This window comes from Dicentrarchus labrax, unplaced genomic scaffold (genome assembly GCF_905237075.1).
Source record: "Dicentrarchus labrax unplaced genomic scaffold, dlabrax2021, whole genome shotgun sequence".
In the NCBI taxonomy this organism is placed as follows: Eukaryota; Metazoa; Chordata; class Actinopteri; family Moronidae; genus Dicentrarchus; species Dicentrarchus labrax.
This window is the reverse complement of record NW_026136718.1, coordinates 19,255,460-19,283,395: the sequence shown is the minus strand read 5'-3', so window position 1 is coordinate 19,283,395 and position 27,936 is coordinate 19,255,460. Positions and strand designations below refer to the sequence as shown.

At 42.5% G+C, this 27,936-nt stretch overlaps 1 protein-coding gene across 2 annotated transcripts; it reads left to right on the top strand.

Annotated features, from left to right (window-relative positions):
- The first annotated feature begins 3,583 nt into the window (after positions 1 to 3,583).
- On the top strand, positions 3,584 to 26,606 carry rgl1 (ral guanine nucleotide dissociation stimulator-like 1). 2 transcript variants are annotated; one of them, XM_051378030.1, is made up of 18 exons: positions 3,584 to 4,139; positions 17,366 to 17,476; positions 19,435 to 19,643; positions 19,737 to 19,811; positions 19,988 to 20,178; positions 20,288 to 20,412; positions 20,532 to 20,747; positions 20,841 to 20,944; positions 21,112 to 21,196; positions 21,389 to 21,478; positions 21,806 to 21,892; positions 22,146 to 22,178; positions 22,298 to 22,419; positions 22,747 to 22,836; positions 23,007 to 23,190; positions 23,794 to 24,045; positions 24,162 to 24,276; positions 24,648 to 26,606. In XM_051378030.1, exons 1-18 carry the CDS (start codon positions 3,981 to 3,983, stop codon positions 24,833 to 24,835), a joined length of 2,436 nt encoding a protein of 811 aa, XP_051233990.1. In that variant the 5' UTR covers positions 3,584 to 3,980; the 3' UTR covers positions 24,836 to 26,606. The 2 variants fall into 2 exon arrangements, with proteins under 2 accessions (XP_051233990.1, XP_051233991.1); XM_051378031.1 differs by lacking the exon at positions 3,584 to 4,139 and adding an exon at positions 14,679 to 14,924.
- Positions 26,607 to 27,936: the final 1,330 nt, after the last annotated feature.

The following is a 27,936-nucleotide window of genomic DNA, read 5'->3' as shown; positions in this document are numbered from 1 at the left end:
AGGACAACGAGAGGAAGCACACCAAGTACCAGGAGCTTGTAGAGGATCGCAAAACACAAGGCTGGCAAGCTCGATGTGAATCTGTGGAGGTGGGCTGCCGAGCATGTGCAGAGAATTCACTCTGCAAAGCATTTACGCCACTGGGCATCTCCGGGGAGGCAAAGAGGAAGGCCATCAGATCTGCTATTGAAGCTGCAGAGAAAGCCACTAGGTGGCTGTAGATCAAGAGGGCAGATCCGTGGGGCGAGTGCTGCTGCACACAAGCTGGGTTCTGATCTGACCCCGGCTGGGTTTGCCTGGGAGAAGGTGTCTGATGTTGAAAGACTCGAAACACCTGATGACCCCAGGTGCTATCACTGATGATGTGTCCCAGTGCATCTGCAGGATGTATCTTTTATCTAGTGGAGTAAAAAGTACAATATTTCCCTCTGAAATGTCCTGGAGTAGAAGTGTATAGATAGATAAAGAATGTACACTATGTCCAAACTGTAATTATATACAGTACTTGAGTAAATGTTATTCCATCATTGTGCACCAGTAAAAAAAATCCAATTGATTTTTTTGTGGCCTTGCTGCTTTTACTCTGAAAGGCTCTGAATGCTTCTACTACCACTGTGTTTTTTTTATCTCATGTAGCAGCATGATATTCAGTTATACAGTATTTACTATTGTGTTCAGTAGAGACTTTTCCTTTTGTGTGCCACTGTTTGGGACTGTGAGGGAGAAAATTAGAGCAAGAGATTGAGGTTTTGTTTGTATTCACCCCGGCTGAAGGGATCTTGAGTGTGTAGTGTGTATAACAGAGTGTGTGTGTGTGTGTGTGTGTGTGTGTGTGTTGTCAGAGTTTAGAGAGCTTTGGCTGCCCAGCTGTGTAAACTGGTGCTGGCCACACTGCGACTGTGTCAGCAAACTCAGACGGAGGCAGGAGAAAAGCAAGAAAAGTGAAGGGAACACTGAGGATTTTACTTAAGAATGAACACAAGTTGTACAGATGGGTGAAATATATGTGTGAGTGACATTAATAGAAAACAAAAAATGTAATAATAAGTAATAATCTTGAAAACATAATGTTCTGATGTTTCAATGTCAATTCCTCATATCTGTCGCTGCTTTGGCAACGTGTCCAGTGAAGACCACCAAACTGGGCTAAAGTGAAGTGACTGAGAGAAAGGCACTCAACAACAGAGAGAGGAAATGGAGGAAGGAGGGGGGAGAGGAAGGCCGCGAGTGGAGACCGGTTCACTGGAAGTCCATCCACACAGCGAGAAGACAAGGCGGCGTGTTTACTCACTCTTCCTGTCTATCATGCCCCCATTCATTCCCAACAGTCATGGTCAAATGACTTGTTCTCCGGACACTTCAGCTGAGCTCCATTGAGGCTTTATCTAGCCTGATTAGAGAGGCATTTTAATGTTTGATGTTCAGTTTTTTTTATCCATGGTCTCCCAGTCATGAGTCATTACTAAATATAAGCATACTTTAGGTGGAGTCTCATTGCATTTTTGTGTGTCAGGGCTCCAAAAGGAATTTTGTCATGCTGAGTCAGAGTGAAGGTCTGAATCACGGCTGCGACACAGCTGAAGACTGAGGCAACTTGATGCCACAACAGTGTTTTCTCTTTGATGCGGAGCTGGCAGTGATTGAAAGAGAACACCGCTGGCAAACACACCAGTGGAAGATCCTTTATTAAGCAATAAAAGTAAATTCTGTGGAAAATGGACCCTGTGACTTGTGATTATAAACAACATTAGCAGATTTTACTCTCATACATCATGCTGGAAATATTTGCCTACATTTCCTCAGTCACCATCGTCTTTCCTAAATGTTAAAACATTTCTCCCATCCGAAATAAGAGCCAATCTAATCTAAAACCATTACTGGCTTGTGGTAAATATATATTATGTTGTAATGTTTAGATGAATACAGTTGAATGATGCCACTCTGTACCCCGGTACCCCTGTCACGGTCTGAAATCTACAGCATAATGCAATGTACTCTTCTATTTAATTAACTGATTAATTAAAATTCCATCTAAAACAGCAGGTTACTGGATAAGATTACCATGTATATTAAAATATAATATGCATGGAATAATGGAATTATACATGACTTATCTTTACTTTGATATCAGGATGATAAATCAGCCATCAGCCACCTTGCTCTCTAAATGTTAGCATTGGCATCGGCCATTGAAAAACCTGTATAGGTCAAGCACTACTTTATATCTCGATAGCTAGTTAAGATTAGGTTGAGGTCCCAGTCGCAGGAAGGAGGGGCCACGAGACGTTTAATGGCGTAAGAAAGATGAAAAAACAAGTTCTGCTACACAAATCTGTATTACATTTTTTTTAATCTTATCTTTAATGTTGAAATATTGTATTTAATCTATTTAGGCCTGAAAGTGTTATTTAAATAAAACCATCCGAGAAGCAGTAGTAGTGTTGTATTTTATTAGCTTTTTGTGTAAAATCCTAATAATAAAAATATCCAGTGACTATTACATATTTTCTTTGAAATTTAGTGGAGTAGAAGTATAAAGTAGTATAGAATGGAAATACTCAATAAAGTACATTGCATTACTTGCCATGCGTGACCGTGAGTGGGTGAGAGTGTGTGTGTTGATCCACGTCCCTCTGTTATGGAGCAACTTCACCGGATGCTCCTCTGACATTGTTGTTTTTCTAATGGTTGTTTATTTACCTGAGAAAACAGGATGACAAGTCTGACTCCACACTGCAGCTTCTAACTGTAGGAAGCAACTTTATTCACACTTTGTTCAACATTAACTGTTGAATCTACATCAACGTGTGTGTGTGTGTGTGTGTGTGTGTGTGTGTGTGTGTGTGTGTGTGTTGTGTGTTTGTGTGTCACAGCACTGCCTGGTTCCAGATAATCCTCTTCTCAGCAACGGCAGTGTTTTACACATGACTGGTTCTTATTCCCACCCTGAACTTGATCACACGCACACGCACACACGCTCTCCATAACTGTTACACATTTATTATAGGTTGACCTTTGCCCTGCTGTCACAAATGTCACCAAGCTGTTCTCCTTAACGGAGAGCTGAATCAATAACTTGATAACGGCATGTACATGTCTAAACACCTGAAGTAGTTAAGTTTAATGTTTAAAATTGTTTGAATGTTTAATTAAAAAAACGTGAGTCACATTTTACAGGACTAGCTAAATCACTTCTAGTAGTACTTCAAGAAGAAAAGGATCTCAAATGGCTTTAGGGACAAATTATATACAAATCCAGCAACGATGATGACTCAAAACAATGAGAATAAGATTTTAAATGTGTTTGAAGATTTAATCAAAGTGAGTCTTTGGGATTCAACAGGACATAAATGAGTCCCTCCATCATGGAAAACATCTGCTATTGTTAGTAATTCTTAGAACCTCTTCCATAACATCCTCCTTTCTCTCTCAGCTTTCCTGTCTGTCTTTCCTTTTCTTCACATTCTTTCACAGTCAAACTCTCTTCAGTCAGTGGGGGCTGGGCCACCGAGTGTTAGCTCCTCCCCCCTCTGGCTGGGATGAATGCAGGGGGCGAGAGAGCGAGAGAGAGAATGAGGGAGAATGAGAGAGAGAGACAATAGACTTTAATCACTCATGTGGTTCAGAGCTGTTGGCAAGCCAAGTTCCACACGCGCTGAGAGAGGGGAAAAAAAACAGAAGAGGGGAAGATAGAACCAGGAAGGGAGAAGACTGAGGTGGACAACTTAAGAGGAGAGTTATCATTAGTTATACTTCTGAACTGAATACAAGTCTACAGCCAGACTGAGGAGGAGGTGACCAAAAACATCTGGCAATTAAGACCTAAAGGAGCAACCGTCTGCCCTGAATCCTCCTCAGCTTGATCATTGGAGACCAACTTTCTACTGCCTCTACTGAAGAAGTCTCCATCCACTCTGCCGTCCAGACTGGAGTATGCCCTGCCATCCCTGTCATCCCTGCCGCTGATCCAGGCGGTCAGCATGATCTCCCACTACCCTCTGGCCACCCTGCTGCCCTGGCCTGCGGGTCCCCACCACCACTGTCCAGACCTGGACTGCACCTTACTGCTGGAGGGGGAAGGAGGTGTCGCCCTGCAGAGGTACCAGCCTCGCTCCCCAGAGAGCAGCCCCCGCCACTGGGTCAGTACATTGCAGAATAATTGTGTCTGTCTACCTCCTGCTGCTTGTTGTTTTTATTTCTGAGAAGCACAGGTACTTCCAGTCTTGTTAAACAATCTGGCAGATGTTGGCCTCAGCGTCAGTGACCTTCCTGTGCCTTCTGTTGTTTGGAGTGTGTGTGAAGTGTTGCAGTGTTGTTTGGTGTCAAAGGTTTGGGCAGTTTTGATAGATTCAAGGAAGGGAAGAGAAGTGGAAAGTGTTTGTAGCAGTAAAAGGAATCCGATTAAGACTGAGAAAAGAAGTGTGGAATTATAAACGCCTAAAGATGTGTAGTGAGGGTCGCATCAGCAGTGTTTGTGACTTCTCCAAGGTCTGTTTGTCAGATGTCTGTGATGATCGTGAGAAACAAGGTAGAGTGATAGGAAAGGAAAACAGTGTGTGCATAAACACATTTTTCCTTTCCTATCACTCTCATCATCAAATGTGTGTGTGAGCATGAGAAACAGAAAGGTATTTGACTACAGCTGAAGAGTAAATCACAGCAAATCTGTGACCGTCCTGGACCCAGCAGTTCTGGCCCAGGTTGCTGGTCACATGAACAGATAACTGGTAGTGACACATCCTGCACTCAGCAGTCTACACTTCCTACATGAACTGCTAATGTAAGTGATAGTCACTTTGACACGTAATAAAAAAAATCAGACTTTTTTATGCAATAAGTTGACAACTCATAGTGCAATAATGCAAACTAGACAGTAACCTTTGGTGGCACTGACGGGAGGACAGCTGACCTCTTGTGAAAAGCAGTAATTCACATTCACTGTAACTACCGCTTATTGGTCACTGTGTGTGTGTGTGTGTGTGTGTGTGTGTGTGTGTGTGTGTGTGCGTGTGTGTGCGTGTGTGTGCGTGTGTGTGCGTGTGTGTGTGTGTGTGTGTAAGGACAGCTTTTGACTGGTCAGAGTTCACAGAAGAGGCATTAGTCATTTTACTTCAGAAAACCAAACGCCATAATTAAGGAAAAAAAAGTCTGATTTTAATACGTGCCAGACAAAAGCAGAGCATGTCGTTGAGCAAAAATGTTTCTTACATTGCACTTCATGCCTTTTTGTTTATTTACCTCTATTTGATTTGTCTGTGACGTAGCAGATTCCTCAAAACAGTGTGATTACCAGAAAACAAACCTGCAGTGACAGCTTATTCCAGCTTAGCTGTGGCTAATTGTTTGCACGTGTACACTGGTGGGATTTAGGCTAAAGCGAAAATATTTTGGGTTTTTTACACGTGGTACATTCAGATTTAGAGAGTAGAGAGAGACGGAGGTCAGAAAACCAGCCTGCCGTGAGCAAAACATTTCTTCCAACAGGGATCAATTTAGTGGTGGATGAAGTATCCTTTACTTAGGTAAAAGTACTAATACCACACTGTAAAAATACTCTATTACAAGTAAAAGTCCTGCACTGTAATTGTTTCTTAAAGGTCCACTGTGTAACATTTAGGAGGATCTATTCCCAGAAATGGAATATAATATTCATAGGTATGTTTTTATTCATGTATAATCACCTGCCATTAATTGATCAATTGTTTGGTTTGTAAAAATTCAGTGAGAAATGCCCAATTACCCAAAGCCCAGAGTAACACCTGCACCATGCTCACCTCAAAATTATAAAAAAATAAATTAAAATAATTTAACAGAAAAGCAGCAAATCTGTACACTTGTGAATCTGGAACCATGAAATGCTTTAACAGGAAAAATAACTTAAACAGTTATCAAAATAGTCAATAGCCAGTTAATTTTCAGTCAGTCAACAAATCGTTTCAGCCATACTTGTAGGGTAGTTAGTTTAATTTATAACAAAACATCATATTTTAGAAGATCTAGAAATGAAAGAAGAAAACTCAATTAAGTAGTAAGAGTACCTGAAATTTGTACTTTGTACCACTACAATTCAACACCCACTATAATTACTATGAAAATAACCTCATTTATTGGAATAGTGCATACATATGTTTCTGTCAGACAACTCTCTCACTGTGGTGCTTGTATGTATGTTTTAAGTTTTGAGTGTTGGGAGATCCTCATCCTCCTCGCTGCCTATCTGACATCCTGACTGACGTGTCCTCCTGTCTCACAGCTCTGTTTCCGCCAATTGTTTTAAGTGGGAATGAAGATGGAGGTTAGCTTGCACATGCTGACACTCTCTCAGACCTGTAGCCAAAGTGACGCTTGGCTCACATGCATCACTCTGTGTGTCAGAAAGTCAGCCCTTGTGACTGTTTTTACAGTACAGAGTTGAGATTGCCCTCATGGAATGGTTGGGGGGCAATAAGGGTGATTATATAGATGGGTTAATGCATTCAATAAAGTTATGTAAGAGTTAACAAAACCATCAGTGGGGTAATCGTTGAACTTCAAGTGCAATGTGTTTGTTTGGTCATGTCTTTTTCCTAAACAAAGACAAAAAAAAAGCAGAAAAGACCTGAAACAAGTTTAGATAAAAAGCAATAACTGCACAATCTCTCCTTGAAAAAACTGCTCTCGGGTGTTCCTCACTCTCCTCTCCTGTAAGATAACTTTTTCCCGAGCTGATTGAGGTTATGAAACCTGATGTGGTTATGAAACCATGCCAGTCATAAAAGAAGTGATTGGACCTATTACCTCTTTGTAATCATGCGGTTATAGATGGTTGTCAGGTCCACAGTTCAGGTCAGAGACAAAGGTGTCAGTCATTATCAGTAGTCCACTGAGGACAATGAGACTCCTGCCTGAACACATATGAGTTCACACAAGCGGAGATTGGCAGCAACTGAAATTGATTATAATAAATCACAAAGAATTAACTTAAGTAATGAAAATTCTATTTTAAATTGAATTATCTGGATGTTGCACAATGTGTCACAAGGAGGAAAAAACAAAGCACTTGACCGGGTTTGAACCCAGTTGCACAGAAGTGAGAGTGTTGACAAACATGTTCATCTCAGTGGGTTATCACAGTGCATTTTACCGCTCTTCTCTCTCTCTCAGTGATAGGACAATGCAATTAAGCCGCAGGCTGAATAAAAAACTCCATTAGAGGGAATATGAGTTGCTACAACGCACCCGTTGGCGTATAATAACCAGCAGGGTAGTTCAATAACCTAAGCGGGTCATTCGTTGGAAATGCAGAAGTGATTTTCTACAGGGAAAACAGGGACAAAGGAAGAGGGGGGCAATTTCGATGATGCCGTGTTTTCCATTGAAGAAAATAAGAAAGCTGATTTAGCACTCCTCCTTCCTCTTTCTGGCCTTTTTGAACAGAGAAGTGCACGTTTTAGGCTGATGCTCAGTGACGTGTCAGTGTTTCCGTTTCTAAAGTTTTGATTCTTGCTTGTCGTGTGTTTTGATGACTGTTGTGTTTCAATCATCCGGCTAAGACTAGTTATTACTAGTTATCTGGCCTTTGCCTGTAAATGAATATAAAACTGTATGGGTTTCAGTCGTACAATACTGTAACATTTATGAAATAACCATACTTCTCACAAGTTAGATTATATATGGCACAGCTCAGGGAGCACCATTCAGGGGATATGGAAAGAAATGGGTTAATTTATTAACCCAGTAAGCACTGACAATACAAGACGCAAGTGGTGAGACAGTAATGTACTTCAGTCCCATAATTTATGTCCTTTCTTTTGTCTGAAATTGCACAATTCACAAACAACCAGACTTCTCTTTTCTCCAAAATCCAGGTCTCTCTGTCATTCAGTCCACCACTTAAGATGGTGTTTACACACTTGGGTGATCCCCAGTGTGTCAAGTTGTCTATTTGCCTGCAGCTCTGCAGAGGTTCAGATTGTGATCTTGGGCCTAATTAGGTCACATAATAGGACTGGTGTGAAAAGTCAATACTGCGGGTATTGTCCCTGTCACCCGAGTGTCCATCCCAGTGCAACAACACCACAGGAGCAGCTCGCTCAACTGGGGCAGAAACTCATCACACCATATGGAGATGGGTGTGTGTTTTGGAGCAGTGTGTGTGTGTGTGTGTGTGTGTGTGTGTGTGTGTGTGTGTGTGTTTAGGGGTGGGCTAACAGGAGGTAGAAGGCAATATGTGCAGCACCGTCACTGATTTAGTTTGTTTTTTATGGTGTGGCAGCTCTGTGACTGTGTGTGTCTGGAAAGGTGCCCTATCCAAACAAACACACACACACACACACACACACACACACACACACACACACACACACTAAATTCTCTACTACTTTTCCCGCTCAGGCAGGGCTTGCAGTATTAGCCAGGACGCATGACTAGGATCAAGCTGACATTGTGATGTGTGTATTAGTGTGTGTGTATGTGTGATAGAGAGAGAGAGGGAAAGAGTGTGTGTGTGTGTGTGTGTGTGTGTGTGTGTGTGTGTGTGTGTGTGTGTGTGTGTGTGTGTGTGTGTGTGTGTGTGTGAAGCTGGAGGCTGCTGGTGTCCGGACAACAGTTATTAATATGAGTGGTCAGCACTCACACATTCTGTATGTCAGCAGATTACTATAACTATAATAACTGAGGTCAAATACAAAGAAGAACATTAACTTAAGTGCAGGAAATACATCCTGTATTTGTTCAAGTTATATATACATATAAGATATATTTTTATATACATCTCAGCTTTACATCATATTGTTTTGACAAAGCAAATATCTTTATATTTTGGTCGGTGTTATGGCAACAGCTGTGCTTGTTTTTGTGCTAAAATACAGCTACTGCTTCTTTTTAGCAGCAGCTCCGATGTGTGTTGTTGTGTTGTGCATCACTTGCACAGTTTCATTTCCTACAAAACTTCACACTTTAACACTAACAGCACTGCAGACGACAGCATAATATCCCTTTAGAATTAAAATAAGCTCCAGAGTACATATATAAAGCAAAAACTGAAACAGTGTGCTGGTTCATTGTTGAGTGTTTTGCACGTTCTGATGTGATACATTTGTAGTATAGTTTTCTGGTGTGATTTGGAGTTCTGGCACAGCAGCAGCTGTTAACAGGGTGCTACCGGCTTCATTGATGCTGTGTGTTGTTTTTGTTGCATATGTGGCAACTTTAGGGTGGCGTGTATCTGTTGGGCAACAGATGGTCCATCTCTCATTAGCAGGGGGTCAGACAGACAACCCGAGCCAGTCCAGACCGATTCATTCAAGGCTTAGCAGGGCTTAGATCTAGGGGGGGTCAGGGTTGGGGCCGCATGAAGGGGGGTTGTATGTGTGTGTGTGTGATTCTAGTTTATCCTAACTGTTCTAAATGCAGAGACACCTGAAAGTAACTTAACTACCGGGGTTACCATCTGAGTCATCATTGCTCCAGAGAGGATTATCCTTGCTTTAGTGCAACGGTCCAACTGACCTTATACAGAGGCTGTTATAAGAAAAGTCTATTTCACAATTTCTTATAAACATCCCTGTTCAACATCTGATTTTTGTGGATTTTGTAAATGGAACTTTGAGCACCTTGTCCTTTAAGTATGTGAGTGTGGAGGAGGAGGGGTCTCGGTCTGCAGCTCTGGACTTTACTGGAAACTAATGATGTCACCCATCCAGAGAGTGAAAGAGGGAGAGCTCAACAACAGCCAGGACAATAGATCTGAGGGGAGCAGAGACATGACATAAGAGAAGAGGGGGAGAGAGAGAGAAAGAGAAGAGAGGCAGACAGAGCTTTAATGTGGCTGTTTGAACAAAGGGTTCGGTTGACCGAAGAAGAAACAGAAACAGAGAGAAAGAAGAAAAGAAAATGCAGCTGTGTGTTATGAGAGAAGACCTGGCATGTCCTTATCTATCTGTGTTGCTACTACTGGATCCACAGACACTCATCTGCTGATCTTTTACCTCATTAAATGACTATCAGATAAACTTTTGCACTTACTGAGTGCTTAGACCACTGCTTCACTGCTCTTAAACAACCAATTTAAGCTGCTTTGATTGTCTCATTCTCAGGTTTTATTGAGGTATAGCAGAACACATGACCCTGCACCATAAATCCAACCTTCCTGGGTTTTGTTGCTCTGGCCTGGTCTGGCTAAAACCTCTGCTGACTCTGGATAAACACAGCGGTTTATGAACTCTGCCCTCTACTGGGCAGTATGCTTTGGAAACACAAACCCACCAACCACACACAAACATAGAGGGAAACGCACTGTGTGCAAACCCATGCATAATACAGGAAGAATGTACAAAGAAATAACAGAGTATCAGTGTACTGACACATTTAGTCCAGATACACTAGCTCTCCATTTTTAATTTTGACGCAATGATTTTCCACTGGAGAGTTTGGCTCCAGTCGCAGCTGAAACTCCTCTCACTGGATGTCCACTTGTCTCCAGTAGAAAATAAAACAGTGCACATCTTTCCGGTCTGAAATATGTAATCACTCTTTCTCTGGGATCCATTGCAAGATGGTCATGTTGCATCACACTTGTCTTTCAGCCAGTATGGATCGTCTCAGTTTCTGGCTGTACTGTGAACTCTTCACCCTCTGTCTCTGTCTCTCCTCCTCACACTCACAGTACAGATAATGTCCTTTCAAGTTAATCTCAACCGTGCCCTACACTTTCTCTGATACATGACCTTCTTATCTTGGATGGAAACACTGAGACCCCCACTCCCATCACTGTCCTCTTTGTCTGTGGTTCTCTTCTGTTTTTTCAGTATTGTGATGCCCAGTGTTTGTCAGCCTCTTCGCTCCAATCCTCTCCTCTCCTCTCCTCTCCTCTCCTCTCCTCTCCTCTCCTCTCCTCTCCTCTCCTCTCCTCCTTCTACTTATTGGTCTGATTTTATGACCATGCTTCAGGCCAGAGAGGCTTCCCAGCCACTCAGGTATGAGGACAGCAGGCTTGCTGGAGTCAGGAGGCTGGAGGCAGGAAGTGGGAGATTTCCTGGAATGTGCGTTTTTCCCCACAGTGGTGCAATAACAGTGCGAGCAGCGCTCCTCCTGTTTTTGTCCCCTTTCTGTCTGTACTGTGGCTCCCTGTTCTGACTTGATGGAACAGGGAGAAGACGAGTGTACTTGGGAAGTTCAATAATGGCAGGAACCCATTATAAAAAAACTGCGCTGCCCTCGTAAAGGGCTTTCCTAAGTGTAATTACATCATTAGTCTTCCAAGAGAATGGAAAGGTTGGTATGAGGATTGGCCTGTATTACATTGAAGGAATTCCATGTGCAATAATTGATAAAGGAAATTTGATTCGTAGAGAGAGATGTAGGGTTGAGTTACATTTACCAGAGCTGTCGACTCTGTGTGAAGCCCTTGTACTTTACTTGAGTGTTTCCATTTTATACTAATTTATACTTCTACTTCACTACATTTTAGAGGAAAATATTGTACTACTGTACTACAGCTTCTGTACTATAGTTACTAGTTCCATTACAGATTATACACATACAGGAATTTTGTCTAATTTATGTAAGAAACACTATTTACATCCCATGTCGTTATTTATTGTTCAGCATTCATAGACTTGATGAGACTAGCGGCTTGACTTGCAATCAGCAACCTCGCAGCTTTGTTAAGGCTCCAGGAAGTCACTGATTCCGGTCAGTCCTGGACATGACCCCGTAAAAGCACAACATGTCACTTTTACACTTGTTTTGTACAGATTAAAATCAGACATAAAGTGTTAATTAATCAGCTTTTGAAGCGCTGAATCTGGATTTAGTTAGTTTTGGACAGAGCTGGGCTGGCTGTTTCCTGTATTTATGGTAAGCTAAGCTAACTGCCTGCTAGCTCTGGCTTCATATTTAGAGTGCAGACATGAGGGTTGAATCCATCTTCTAATCTAACTCATGGCAAGAAAGCAAAGTGTACTGAGAACCTAAAGGACTTGGGTTTAGACCAAAATACCTAAAAACAGCTCAGACATTTACTGAAATTTTGCCTCCTTTTCCTTAAACTATAAAACAGGCCTAAAACGTTTCTGATGTCCCATTAGGACAGTTAGTACACTTTAATGGTCCTGGACCTCAGAGAAAGACTGTTTGGAAGATGTGCGTACTCATCTGTTCATCCATCAGACGGAGCAGCAGCTGTCAAATTTGTCAAACGTCTTGTTTGCACTGAGATATGACATCACTCCCACTGTGAGACCAACACGCCAATCCCCCCAGGGCTGAGCTGGAGGTCATTTGGGGTCACAACCTTCCCACTGCCCCTCTGGGCTTCCCAGAGCTCCAGAGACCCAAGTGGACAGCGGGGCAGTTTGGCCTGGGAACTGGAGCCCGGCCAGATATGCAGCCTGATGAACAGTCAGCAAGAAGAAACACTGTTAAAACATATGGCTACCACGCACCGAGAAAAGCTGATGGAGACGTACATTGGGCTTTCCTGGCCTTCCGTTGCCCTCCAAGCAAAGATGGGAGGGAGCAAATATGCCAAAAGTGTGGACCATATGTGTGTGGGTGCATCTGTGTGTGTGTGTGTGTGCACCTTGCTTGACAGCGTGGTGTGTGACAGCCAGTGACGCTGAGTGTGACGTTGGGGTTACGTGTTGGTGTTATGGGAGCCAGATGAGTGGGTGGGTATATCACATACACACATACAAACACCATGTTGAAAAGGGCAGATCACGACAGGTCGAGACAGCTCTCCCACTGAGCAATATGACAATAAGGATCATAACGTTTTCCACTGTCTCCTGACCCTGAATCAGTGGTTTAATTATTTCATCAGCCGACTAAATGGATTAGCAAAATGTATGAACCATCGCTTGGTCACACTTGATATATGTTTAAGATACAGTTTTGTACAAAAAGACCCCACTTAGTCGAGGCTTGATTCATATCTTCCCGTTTATTCACACAAGTGGGCTGTTTGAGTACGTGTGCAGGAACATTCACAGTGGAACAGTGTTGCCCATTCTCACACTCAGCCTATTCTACTCTCCTGTCACTGACAATGCACAGTACTGGTGACGGCATCTCCAGCCTTCCTTGTATTGTCCCACGCAGGGGCCGTGAGGCTGCAGCTGCTTCACACACAAGACAGTTAGGGCCTACAGTGCATCACTTCATACACTCATATTAAAATCTGTATGTTAATGTTGATTCTGACAGTCAGAGCGTTTCAGTCCACCACGTATTTTTCATTTGTGCATGAAAAGATCTGAGTGGAATCGCTGAAAGTTCCTAGAAATCTGTGAATATTTTGCTTCAACCAAAAGTTGGTTTATCCATAAAAGCAATGCAACAAGGTGCAATGGAAACAGACTTAATGAATAAATCATAACATGCATGGTAGCTCACCTGGTAGAGTGTATGCCCCATTTACTACAGCGGCCCGGGCTTGATCCCAACCTGTGGTCCTTTGCTGCATGTCGTCCTCCCCCCTCTCTCCTGTCAGTCTCCAGCTGTTGCTATCAAATTAAGGTAAATAAGCCCCCCCAAGAAAACGCAATATGGCGTACATGAAGAATTTGATGCAATATGTGGAGCAATAAGGAGACGTGACATTCCTCAAATAACTAACAAAAACAGAAATAACACATTTCCATGATGTTTTCTCCATTGGTAGAGGATGGAAATGCTTTCTTTTGACGTTTTTTTCTAGAAATTTGACTAACATTTGTGCTACATTTATATGGAAACCTAACTAATGACAAATAAGCAGGAGAATTGTACAAAGGGACCTGCCATTTTAAGCTAGCACAGCTTAACTGTTAAAACCAACTTTCTGAGTACCAGGTGACGGGTAAAGATGGACAAAACATTGTTGGAACCAAAATATACACAATTAAATAATGACACTCGACTATGATATTAATTAGGCATAAAATGACTCCTATCTGTCCCTCAGGGGAACTGTGTGGGCAGGTGAATGGAATTTATAGTGAAACCATAGAAGAAGAAATTAAGGCGAAGGGCCTTTGAACTTGAACCTTACAGATGCACAGTGTACATATAGTAGTCTGGAGGCCTTTCTCCTCCTCCACCTAACAAGGTATTAACACAGTTTGATTTTGTGTTGTTATATAAACAAAGGGTTTCTGTACATATGACAAGTTACGCTTACCAGACCTCTGTAGCCTGCTCATCTCTTCTAGAGGGTATATTAGCCCCCCCCCCACACACAGTCCAAAACACATTTTGTTCTCTACAATACACCTTTTTTTGTGTTTCCCCTTATTGTAAGAAGTTAAACAAACGTTATTTAAAACACATATGCAAAAATAAAGAATACAAATACTGTATATTACTGTATATGGTGCAGATCATAAGGATTCATTTCCATTTGATTTTCAGAAACACTTTTGTTCTAAAGATAAATAGCAGCAACAACATGGAAATAAAGGGATTTTAAAGTTTTTGTTTTTTTTAACAATACTTAAAAGAAAAACACAAATAAACCCCTATAAACAAAACTAGAAAAAACAGTCACGAGTCTTATGAATTTAATCGGAAGGAGATTTATGACTCTTGCGTATTGGTGTATTGCGCAAACAGAAAGCCTGCGTCCGTGCGCGCACATTGTTGTCAGTCTGATGAAAGTCAGACAAAAAGAGAGGAGGAGGAGTTTAAACGGGACTGTTGTGAGTGCAAGTAGGAGGGGTTTGGTCATTCAGTAGAAGAAGGGAGAGCCTACTGACAGACAGAGGAGGAGGATTTGGAGTTTGGAGCGGACGAAAGTGTGTGTGGTGAAGTAGAAGAAAATTTTCAGCGAGGATCTGGGATTTCTTAAAAAAAAAAAGGAACACATCTTCTTCTCTCCGTGGCGGATTATTCCCAAGCTCTGATGCTGTCCCCGGATCATGAAAGAAACGCTCACCATGAAATTCGCCTGGAAAACTAAAATGGTAAAAAGAAACTAAACAAAAAAAACTCATGGTTTTCCATCCTGTGCCCTGTTGTTGGGTTTGTGGTTTTGAACTGAGGGAGAGAAGGAGGGAGGCTGAAGAGGGAAAGGGGGGAGAAAAAGGAGGGGTGTGTTTGTAGGCTTGGGAAAGTAGCGGATAAAGGGGAAAAGAAGAGGAGGGGGAGTAGGGGGAACAGGGGGGGTGCAGTTGAACATTGCGTTTTAATTGTTTTTTACCAGGCTTTAAATCCTGTTTAACCTACATTGTTGGTGCGTAAAGACGTCGCGCAAAGTTGCAAAACGTGAGGATAAAACAAAAAATCCCCTGCCGACTCCGCCAGAATATGAACTCGATCCGCTAGCTTTCCCCTCTCTGATGGTGGATATAAAAACTTTTGTCTAGGGGCCCGCAGTGAAACAGAGAGGGAACAATTGGCGAGGCCCCTGCCTCTCCACGGGTCCCAGCTGCGTCCAGGCGAGGAAAACACAAAAGCCAACAGATCAGCGCCAAAGATTTCACACAACTGTTGTTGTTGTTATCTTGGGAGTATTGTTTCACACACAGCTGATAGGTTGATTGGCAGCTTAGCACTATTTGAGCAAAGATAGAGTACTATTTGCCTCTTTCCTCCCCTTAGTGTCCTCCCTGCACACTTTTTGAGCATCTCCTTTGGAAGGACCCAAGTAAGTGCAGAGAGTAAACAACTCATCTCCTGTTTACACCGTACACAGGGTCATTTGATATACTGTACTCCCTGTATACTCATCCCTATCTACTCTGTTATGGTTCCTATCCTCCTACCTCTGGTGAATAGATTCATTCATTTCTGTGGCAGACTGTTTTCGTTTCCATTTTCATGCAAGCTCATGGAACTTTGTCTCACAATAAGCCCTAAACTTGGTGCACAAAGCGAGCAGAGCTTTTTTTTAAAACCCTGCTCTGAAAACATCTCCAGCTCTGCGGCTGACAAAAAGCAGGCTGTGTGTGCAGACTGTGAACTCAGCAGCCCGGGCCGGCCAGCACAGAGACCTCCCGCTATTGTTTTGGGAGTGTGTGGACTGCATGACTCATGCACTGATGTATTTATCTGTCTCTGCGCCAGCCATCCAGCCGGCAGCCAGCAGCGGCTAAAGAGAGAGGCAGAGAGATGTGCACTTACTAGGTTGCTGACCGTAAGACAAGATGCTGAACAGGGTAGGGGAAGGGGGTTGTAGTCATGTTTCAGACAAATGCATCTTGGCACATGCTTGCTGGTTTCAGCTGCCATGGCCAGTTAAACCCCCCCCTTTGTGTTTTTTTGGTTTGGGCTTTCTTTTCATCTTTGCATCACATGTTTCTGTTCAAACCAAAACACGGCCCAGTCATGGCTGCGTGCCACCGGCCTCCACGACCGTCCATTGAGCCCGTTAACGGCGACTTTGACCCATTGACCTCTTCTCTGGCAGCCCTTCTGTTTGGGGAATAGCATGGACTTTGCCATAGAGCTGTGTAAATGAAAGTGGGGACAAGTGAGAGTGATCTTGGCCACTGCGTCCTCTTGTGTGTGTGTGTGTGTGTGTGTGTGTGTGTGTGTGTGTGAAGACTTGGCCATAATACTGCATGCGTGGTGTTTATATTTGGCCAGTCCCTCTCCTTTGCTGTCTCTGCCTCTGTTTTTGTCTCTGTCTCCATATGTTGATGTCTCAGCACATCCCAGGCTGTATTTGCGCACACTGTCTCTGAATTTTGTATTTTGAATTCACTCTGCTCTGCTTTCTCTGTGTGTGTTTACGCTCTCTGCTGTTTGTCAGTGATTTACAACCAGAGACAGACATAGTACATATGGGGAGTCTTGCGTGCTGCATTAAGTGTGGTTGTGCTCTCAAGGCACAGATTTGTAATCAAGCACTCTTGGCTTGTATAATCAGACAGGCAAACAGACAAAGACATGTCAACAGAGAGAACAAGTGATGCAAATGGGGGTGGTTGTTTGAGAGACTTCACCCATTCTGGCTCTTATCTCCACTTTTCTGAGCTCCAGGAAAGCAGTCCAGCTCTGACTTCAGCTCCAGAGAGACTGGGACACGGTGAAAGAGATGGATAGGGAATAAAAGAGGGAGTAAAGACAGGGAGGGAGGCCTGGCAGGCTGCAGAGGTGGGGGTTGGGGAGTTGGTCATTCTTGATGTTTTACTGCACTTTAGTCCTTCTTTTACTAGTTTGAGTGCTGTGGTTCTGTTTCTGTGTTTTTTTTTTTCTGATCCTTCCTTCTGCTTTTCTCAGAGTTTCCCAAAAAAAGCCAATTCCTATTTTGTTAAACCAAATTAAATGACACTTGTTGTGTACGTTAGCTCTGTGGCCTGCAGTTATTTACAGGAAATTCTTAGATATTTTTTTATCCTAAACGCAACTCTCCTCTCATCTCGAGCTGTCTAACATTCTCCCTCTTGCTCTCTCCTTTCAGAGCTCGGTGCAGGATTGGGGGGAGGAAGTCGAGGAAGGAGCCATCTACAATGTGACACTGAAGAGGGTTCAGATTCAGCAAGCAGCCAACAAGGGAGCAAGATGGCTAGGGGTGAGTAGGCCCATCTGATGTCTCCCAGTGTGACAGAATCACAGCTGACTAAGCTTTTTTATAAAGAAGAGACGAGTCAAGCTACAATCCATCAGCAAAACTGATTCTACTTAGGAAAACCTGATGCTTTTTCCACTGTCTAAACCCAAATTTATGATATGCAAATGGTTTTAAAAAAGCAACCCAGTTAGTTGTGTGCAGACTGCTGAGCTCCAAAACAGAAAACCTAATCTCTATTGTTTAAAGCAGACTGTATCTTTCAATTGTGGGGCGTCTTTCAGCATTGTCCTCCACCAGAGCTGTTGTTTTAACATTTGGAGCAATAAATCTCCCAGTTTAGAAAACACCTTTTAGTTGCCTGCTGAAAATCAACAGTTTCACCAGACCTGGACTGTTTAGCTAAAGCGTGCGATTTCCTGACTTTCCCGGCTGCCAACAAAACTCCTCGCTCGCCTGTACAGCAGTGTTTTATAAAACGCTGGTATGACAAAAAAGGGGGGGTATTAAAGGCTTTTTTCTTGAGTTGTGCATTTTTTCAGTGCATATGAGGCATTGCTGTTCCCTCCACTGTGCTGTTTATACCAGCATAATAAGATGTTATACAGTATATTATTATACTGCACAGAAGGGCCAATTAGGAGCATTATCGTTAGTTTCTCTTGTGTGTTTTCTCACTAAAGGAATGCATGAACCCAGCATAACAAAAGGGATATATGGGGCTTTCCTTTGTCTACAAGAAAAAAAAATCAGTGATCTTGTGTTGTTAGTTTGTTTGTATCTTTGTTGTCTCTCTGTGCTTGACATGGGGGATGGGGATTGGCTCATGAAAGAAGAAATAATAGCTCTAAGGCTTTAAAACTGTATTGATATATTGACAACGGCATGAGCTGCCAACTGTATTCGAGCTAATTAAAACAACATGGGGACTTTATACAGTGCTGTCTATTGAGTAGAACAGACTAGAGAGTGATTCCTATTGAGGCATCAGTATATCTTCTATGAACAGTCAATTGTTAGTGAGTGATGGCAATTACAATCAGAGGGGTTGTAGGCCTACAGTGATGTATTGTTTACAGTGTGTGGAGTAGTTGGTTGCAGATTGAGTATTTTTCATTCATTGTAAAATCTTAGCCTGTGTGTGTGTGACTGTACAGTCACCTCACAGAGATAAATAATGGTATTTTGTGGTGTACTGAGTTGTTATCAGAGGGGGAGAGGTGGGAGAACTTGGCTCTGCTGCTGTCCTCCTCTCTGTCTGGAAGGACGGTGGAGGAGGGGCCTGCTGTGATTAAAAGCAGATTGGAGCGTTTCCTGTTGTAGCGTGCTAACTTTACCAAGGTCTCTTTCTCCGCACGTCTGTGCCGCCACTTCTTCTACTCTGTCCCAACCCCTCATTCTATTTCCCTGTAGACACAATAGTCGGACACATCTGGAGAAATTAAATATAGGTCATGATTGTCCTTACTGTTTCCTCCCTCCATCTTTTGTATGAATCCCTCCACTCCTGTAATTTTCACATTTTAAACTGTAACTTTATTGATTCATAAAACAATTTTATTTTCTGTTCTTTTTCTGTAATAAAAGTTTTCCTGCAATAAACAGCATAATGCAACACAAAACAACATATTGCACTAAATCAATGAAGAACAGGTAACAAAGCAAAGAGAACAAAACTATTTTGGGTAGTTGACCTAAGTAAAATAACACAGTGGACAAAACAGGGCCACAAACTATGAATAAAATAGCACATACACCGGTAAATACAACATAAATTAAGTTTTGTTCTATTACAGACTGTGGGAAATGACAACCAAGACATCCCAACACATTAAAAATAATAATCTGTGCCAACACTCCAAAGAGCAACAAAGCAAAGAAAAGCTTTGCAAACATCAGCAAAGTGGCTGCAGTGCATAATAGCAGCACACTGGTTTAACAGTAAATATGTTTGTGTTTAGGCTGAGGGGGATCGTCTACCTCCTGGACACACGGTGAGCCAGCTGGAGACCTGCAAAATCCGAAGTATCCGTGCTGGAACACTGGAGCGTCTGGTGGAGACGTTATTGACAGCGTTTGGAGACAACGACCTCACCTACACCTCCATCTTCCTGTCCACCTACAGAGCCTTCACCAGCACACAGACTGTACTGCAGCTACTGCTAGACAGGTAGGGCTGGAGCCAGGTGTTGGATCAAGCCAAAAGAATGCATTCACTTTACATTTTAGTGGTTTTCTGATTTATTTTTATTTTCTGTCGCAGGTATGGAAGTGTGGAAGAAAATGAGCAAGACACAGAGAGATGCAAAGGCACTGAAACCAATAGAGCCATCAGAAAGTGAGATACATTTTTATATATTCATTGCGATCAGTTCCATATGGACTACTTTCAACAGATCACATCAACATCAAAGTTTTTGTAACTTTAAGTTGTATAACTGACTGAGCACACCTGTCCTCTTATCATTGCCAGCTCTCTTAACACTCCCAAATCTTTCCCTGCTGTCTCCACAGTGCTTTGGCCTCTATCCTGCGTGCCTGGCTGGACCAGTGCCCTGAAGACTTCCAGGAGCCCCCTGATTACCCCTGTCTCCACAGGTTGATGGACTACCTGCGCAGGGCCCTGCCTGGCTCGGAGGCTCTCAGACGGGCAGAGGGTCTGCTGGAGCAGCTGCAGAGTCAGGCCAACATGGATGAAACTGATGGTAACTCTTTTTTAACATGTAGTTCTTTGTTTTGTACAGTACTTTTATTTTTTCATCTTAAGTATTAGTTTTTCTCTGCCTCAAATCATCTATTTTTGTCTGCTTGCAGCTGGTTTCCACGGCAACAGCTCTTTCTGTCTTGGGGAGGAGGAGGAAGTGGAGATTGAGGTCCAGGAGGACTTCCTGTCGTTTGAGTCCGAGCTGGTGGCCGAGCAGCTGACCTACATGGATGCAGTAAGTCGCAGGAAATGAGATAAAATGGCAGTGTGATGAGGGAAGGCCTACGCAGGTTACATCCCTGCAATGTTTTATCAGTGTCGTCATACTAACATCAGCCTGTTCCTCTGTTCTAGCTGCTGTTTAAAAAGGTCGTACCCCACCACTGCCTGGGCTCTATCTGGTCCCAGAGGGATAAGAAGCACAACAAGCACAGCGCCCCCACCATTCGTGCCACTATTACACAGTTTAATGCTGTGGCGGCCTGTGTGGTCAGCACAGTGTTGAAGCACAGACAGATCAGACCACACGTCAGAGCGCGGGTCATCCAGCGCTGGATAGACATCGCTCAGGTTGGCAGAAACACACCCATACACATTCATGTATAAACCTACCACAAAAATGGGTCACGTTATGACCGTCCTTGTGTTACTTGTCTTCTCTAGGAGTGCAGAATACGCAAAAACTTCTCGTCTCTGAGAGCCATCGTATCTGCGCTGCAGTCCAACCCTCTGTACAGGCTGAAAAGGGCATGGGCCTGTGTGCACAAGTAAGCTTCCAATCTCTCAACTATGCAGATAATCTCAGTGAGTCTCAATAGAAGAATCAGCCCTTTGGCAGAATTCAACAGTATCTCCGAGATGTTTATTTTGCTCGTGTATTGTAGCTGATATGTCTATAACCATTAGATAACATGAGTCTTTGCTTGACACACAGAGACAGCATGCAGACATTTGAGGAACTGTCGGACATTTTCTCTGACCACAACAACTACCTGACCAGCAGAGAGCTCCTCATGAGGGTGAGTTCTAACTTCAACATTTATTTCATATCTGAAGGAACTGTGAAATTATGAATGAGTAAATTTAGTATCCTCTTAAATATCCTGGTTTTAAAGTGCGTAAATGTTACTCTCTTACATGTGAGACAACATTCCTTTATTCACTGGTTGGAACCTCGAGGACTGAAGTTGTATTTTATGTTTGCGCTACAGGAAGGCACTTCAAAGTTTGCCAGCCTGGAGAGTTGTGCCAAGGAGCACCAGAAACGCACCCACAAGAGACTGCAGTTGCAGAAGGAAATGGTGAGGCTTCTGCAACAAATGGATCTTTTGTCAAAGAGTGCTAAAACAGCGCTCTATAATTTTAAACAACACATTCCTCTAAAGCAATGTACTGTAAAGTGAGTTCTAGCCTCTCCTGTATGGTGAAGCCACATGCTTAGCTTTGTTTACACTATGTGCTGTACTTGCATTAAGCCTGTGTTGTATTTGACAAAACCCACACTGGCATCTATAAACTGTAAGGACCACAGTCTGAATTAGTCTCCGGCTTTATTGTGGCATCATTAAAGTATTTATTTAAACTAAATGTGGTTTCAAACATATCAAAAAGCTGCCTTTTCTCTACAGGGAGCAATGCAAGGAACGATACCCTACTTGGGGACTTTTCTAACTGACCTGACTATGTTGGATACGGCACTGCCAGACTTAGTAGAGGTAAGAAAAGAATGACACCTGCTGAATGTGTGTTTCGATACTTGAGAGCATGTGTCTGCGAGTTTACACACCTCAGCAGATCTGAGAGTCTATCTGTGTAACCGCTGTCAGAAACTGGGGCGTAAGTTTCCATGAGTGCGTGAGGAATTTTGTCGGTCCGTTTTTGGAGTGGTCCACCTAATGCTGTTTGTCTAAGCAGCCACTGGTATGTGATGTCCAGGGTCTGACAGCGTGCTCTTTGTGTCCTCCGCAGGGTGGTCTGATCAACTTTGAGAAGAGACGCAGGGTGAGTGTGGCTGCAAGCGACTTCCACTGACATGATTATATCATGACAGTTGTCTCACGACGAGTTCAGCTGACTGTTATACAGATCTAAAGTCTGTAACTTTCTCTCTGCCCCTGCAGGAGTTTGAGGTGATCGCTCAGATCAAGCTGCTCCAGTCGGCCTGTAACAGCTACTGTCTGGGTCCAGAGCCGGCATTCCTCCGCTGGTTTAAGAGCCAGGTTCAGCTCAGTGAGGAAGAAAGGTAGTGCTGCTTTACTCAGAATACCTCCTACCTCGATTGCACTGTTATCCATTACATAACGAACAAATTAGTGCATGAGGTCATGGTCTGTTGGACCTATTGTTAAAAACAAATACACAAAAGAAGCTTCTTTCTGTCCTTTCTCTTTGCCTCTCCCTGCTGTTCTTCTGTCATGTCCTCACTCCCTACTGATCTATTGTGTTGTACCCCTCTCTTCTCTGACTTTTCTTCTCTCATACTCAGAATTCATGGTTCTCTAAACCACCGGGCACATGGTTTGGTGATGTTTCATGATGTTTAAGCTTTCTTATCTATTCTGTTTTGCAGCTATGCCTTGTCCTGTGAGATTGAAGGTCTCGGTGACAGCAGTCCAACCTCACCCAAACCTCGGAAAAGCATGGTGAAGAGACTGAGCCTGTGAGTACATCCAGAAAATAGAATCCTGGTTTTAAATGAAATTAAGTAAAGAATACTTTTCTTTGGCGAAGACTTGCCATATTAGAGACGTCACACTGGCATATTCAAGCACTGACTTGCTGTGACCTATTTATTTTATTATCTAATAACTGACTTCCTCTTCTTTCCAGGCTGTTTCTTGGAACAGACAGTAATGCAGCCAGTTCTCCAGTCAGAGAGACGCCACGCTCGCCTCCTACTGGCAGCTCAGGGGAGAGCATGGACTCAGTCAGTGTGTCCTCCAGCGACTCCAGCAGCCCATCAGACAGCGAGGGCCTCACCCCCACTCACACCTCCGACTCCCAGCAGAACAAGGTGGGTTATTAAACTAAGAAAATTTGTTAATTTTGGTCATACTTTGGTATGAAAGTCAAGCCTTTTTCAGTGTTATTAATCTATTTTTTGGAGCCTCCTTTTGTAGAGAAAAACTGCAACACCCTTCCCCAAATATTTTGAAATAATAACAGGTTTGAGTTGGTAAAATTGCACAAAAAGTAAGATGTACAATGTAAAGCATAGCATGTTAATGGAATAATATTATTTACATAGACAGAAATTGCATAAAACAAGTGGAATTAGCAAGTGCCAAAAAAAACATAACAAGATTCAGTTTACCAAATCATTTCCAGCCATTCTTTATTTGAACCAAGAGCTGTCACTAACACATTTAATGTTTTTGACACATTGCCAAATGCTGTTATTTGAGGTTTATGTGAAAAACAATTCAGATGATCTCTTTTGAGCCCTGCAGGTGTCACTTTGTTCTAATACTTCAAAGTCATGTTTCCACTCACCCCAAATAGCTGCAAATTATCACAATTATAATCAGATTATGGTTCAGTGCATTTGTGGAACAAAATTGATCCAGTTATGGTTTTATGTATCTGTATGTAACTTCTGGTTATATTTTTTCCACAGCTATCAGAATCCTCCTCTTGTACTTCACTCCACTCCATGGACACCAGCTCGTCGACAGCCAGCGTCTCCATGACTCCTGCATCTCCCTCACTCCCCGGGGCCCCCTGCACCCACAGACGCTCTGTCTCCCTCACACCCTTGACCCCCAGCTCCCCGGGTCAAACCCCAGCTTATAACACCCAGGCCCAAGATGCATGCATCATAAGAGTCAGTCTGGAGCACGGCAACGGGAATCTCTACAAGAGCATATTGGTAAATAAATATGTGTTTTTTTCTTCCTGTGTGAGTGAAATCAATGTTTACATTTTTACATCATATACGTTAAACCCTGTATGACTAGATTTTTTTTTTGTTTATTGCCCAAATAGTTGACCAATCAAGACAAGACTCCAGCTGTAATTTCTAGAGCCATGGCGAAGCACAACCTGGAGGTGGAGCCAGAGGAGGGATACGAGCTGGTACAAGTCATCTCTGAGGAGAGAGGTATAAAACACATGGCTCTACTTTTAAAATTTTATTTTCTTCATGGAACCTCTGAGGTTCTTGTTAAAACTTGTGCAAATTTGCCTCAACTAATATATGTCATAGACGGTTATTCCAAGGCACCTAGTAAGGTATTTACAGTGAATAGAGTAAGGAGAAGCTGTTGCAGCAGTTACTATGTAAAAGCTATGATTAAACACCCTTTGTATTTGCAATTCAGCATTTTAATTGCATTATTTCTTCCCACTGAACAGCTGTTTTCCAAATGTAATGAACCACAATGACCCATGTATTGCTGACTAAAAGTCTATTAGTGTAATATAACAGAGAGCTTAAATCGTGCTCATCATTTCTGCTTTATCTTCTTTCAGAACTGGTGATCCCTGACAACGCCAACGTCTTTTACGCCATGAACACCTCAGCTAACTTTGACTTCCTGCTGCGGGTGCGGGGCTCAGCGGGTCGGGCAGTCCAGCTTCGAAGCCGGTGTAGCTCCACACTCCCTCGCACCCAGCACCGCTCAAGCCTGTCGCTTAGACTCAGCAAGGTCACGCTGTGACCCTGGACTGCAGGAACCCAGCTGTTAGCCCTTACACCACTAATCCAGGACAATGCAGGGCACGGACGTGATGTGAACTTATGGGTTTTAGATGAAGAGGCTGGATGGATAAGTGGATGAGGAGCTCTGGAGGACTGCCAATGAGACTCAAGAGCTCCACTTTGACTCTTATCTCACCAGCTGAGTCTCACCCTGAACTGTGCCATCCCCTCTTGTCTTTTTCAACCCTTTGCCCAGCCTTAATATGGAACATGGATGTGTAGCGTGACTGCTGTGTCAGTGGGACTTGACTTTTGAGTGGTGATGCTGTGAGTAAAACAGCGACCCCATGTGGCCTCCACTCTTTACAACAACAGGTTTTTGCACATGTTATGGGAGCAGCCAAACTCCTGACCTCCAACAGTATTCTGATATTGAACAAACTTCTTTTTGTCCTGTGACGTCTGTGTAGATGAATATTTACTTTTCTGTTGATAGAAGTGTGATGAATGCAGAAAGAGAAGATTGATGGTGGACTGAGTGTCCTGTCCTGTTGCCTTTATCAATGAATGAATGGGCTTCTGACAGTATTCTGAATGATATTGATTCATTGATTGACAGGAGCTGTGATGTCATTATTTCCCCTAGTTGGGCATGTTTAGCTGCCATGTCCAGCTCGTGCACGGTGTGCACTGTGTGTTCAGCCCCACTCATATTATGAGCTGTGTGACGAATGCGGTTTGATGCATTCTGATTGGTTCCATTACTTGGTTTTAACAAGTCCTTGGCGAATATTGAAATGGCCTTAGCTGCCCGATCTTTAGGGTGTCGAGATGATATTTGTGCTGCTTTCTAATTCAGAAAGACGTTCCCTTACATTCTTGCTCTTTCAGACTAAGAAAGAAGATATTCGAAGACAGAGAATATGAGGGACTGACATCTTGGGATGGAAAACACCATGCAAAGTGTCTCAAACTGATGCATATTTGTACCTCTTTGCCCTTCATTATATGAACTATAGAGTTGCACTTGTCAGTTGGTAGCAGATGCCAATGGGATGTGAATATGGAAGAATGAGTGAGCCACTCTGTAAGTGGTTTTCTCTCTCTTCACTTCAATGAATTACTATTTTTGTTTGTAATTGTTGCTTTTTATATGTTTTTGCAACACACTTCAGGCCAGAAATGTATCCCAGATTGGAGAGTGATGGAGTTCTTTTAAAAGTAAATGTTAAACAAATTCAGTGTCATATATATATATATAAATATATATAATAAAAAAAAAAAGCCAGTGCCAGATTTTACTGTGACACATTTGGAAATGTTTACTGAGGGACACTTTATTACATACACAAAAGCCAATCACCTCTTCACACAGTAAACACCCATCTGTTTGTCTCATGGGTGCACTCCTCAGTTTCTAGCACCATCGGAGTTTCACAGCAACATCACCAACACTTATCACCTGTCACATAACAGCCACACATTTTCAGATAAACACTCAGTCTTTTTTCTTTTTCTTTCTGTCAGATATTAGTCACTCCTGCAGATCTTACGTCATGTTATTGTGCCACGATCAAATGTTTGTGCAGCCACTTAATGTTCCTTGGTTGATATTACGTTCCCCCTGGGATAAGTGGTTCACTGTTGGACTTAAAGTTAATGGCCCAATCATTTATCTCCATGCAGCACTTCACTTTAAAATGTTCTCATTAAATCACCCTCAGTACCTGTGTTCTTCACTGCCAAAGACTCTTCCTCTACCTGAATAAAATAAATTATTATCATTATTATGTTGGTTGTCCTGTGTTTTTGATTCCCTCTTATGTTTGAATGAACGCCCTTGCAACCACAATGAGAAAAATATAATTTCTAACAGCTAATTATTGTAGTTCTTTTGTGATGTTTTGTATATCCATTGTATACTTTGCTTTAGTTTTAAAGCACAGCTATCTGACTACACAAACAACTCTAGAGGAGGCAGCTCTGCATCTGTCTTTTTACCCTTGTGCCATGATAGACAACATGCTCAGTCCTGTTAGGATTGACATTATCAATAAAAGGACCAGAGGTTGTTCTGGACGAAGCCCAAGTTATTTTGCTGAGTGGAAGACATTTCTGCTGACTTGAATGCAGCAGTCACGACCTTCGTTTCCTGAAACTGGGTTTGCTGCGCTGGTCAGACCCTTTTCCAGGAATTCAAAGACAAACAACAGACATAAATTTAAGGAACGTTCCTTTACAAGCCATTGACTTTCACCCTCATTCAGCACCATTAAACAGGTGACATTGTTCTTATCCATAAAATCTAGAGTGTTGAAATGTACTGCTTTACACGCAATCCAAATGAAAGAAAACAAGTCAATTTTTCCTTTTTTTTGTGTTGTGTTAAGGTTCTGGTGTGTGTTTTACATATTATAAACGTCTCAGTTGAGTTTGCTTCATTGTTTCAACAGATGCAACCAACAGGCTCAACCACAACTCAATAAAAGTGGAAAAATCAAAGAGCCCTGTCGTCTCAGTTGATACTCAAAGATGAAATAATAATGACAAAATCAAAGAGCAAAGCATTGTTCACAGAAGTTAGCGTAGGAGAGGCCTCACAAAATGGAACAAAGAGAAGAATAAAACAAACGTGTGTGTGTGTGTGTGTGTGTGTGAAATGAAGGGGACTCTATTTGGAGACGAAAAGCTCATCGTCACTCATTAAGGTTAAGAAGATCAGTGCTGGGGTTAAGCATTTACTGGATATGGTTTAATGTAAAGCTAAAAAGTAAGTCCCCAGTAAATTCTTTTAAGTCACTCCAATGTCCTAATTCAGTGGGTCCCAACCTGGAGGTTAGCACCTGCCAAGAGGTCGTAGGATAAATCAAATTGGCCACAATTTATTTAAAGGGGCAATACTATATTTCTATTGAACAAATGAATGTTTCTCTAATCTTTACTATTTCCTAGCGAAACGCTGGGAACTTTTACCTTTTCAGGTGTCCAAAAACCCTTCAAATCAAACAATTTGAAAAGCAAAATCTGTCTTTGGTTAAGCTCACAACTTAAGTGATAAGTGGTCATAAGCAGATATTTAACCATTTTAAGGGGTCACAGACCAAAAAGGGTTAGAACCAC

What these genes read in the sequence shown, in the direction of transcription:
- rgl1 (XM_051378030.1), top strand. Translation starts at nt 3,981, where the DNA reads ATGATCTCCCACTACCCTCTGGCCACCCTGCTGCCCTGGCCTGCGGGT. An exon ending in AGCTGACCTACATGGATGCA is followed by an intron (nt 20,413 to 20,531) that starts GTAAGTCGCAGG and finishes CCTCTGTTCTAG; the next exon opens with CTGCTGTTTAAAAAGGTCGT. An exon ending in GCATGGGCCTGTGTGCACAA is followed by an intron (nt 20,945 to 21,111) that starts GTAAGCTTCCAA and finishes CTTGACACACAG; the next exon opens with AGACAGCATGCAGACATTTG.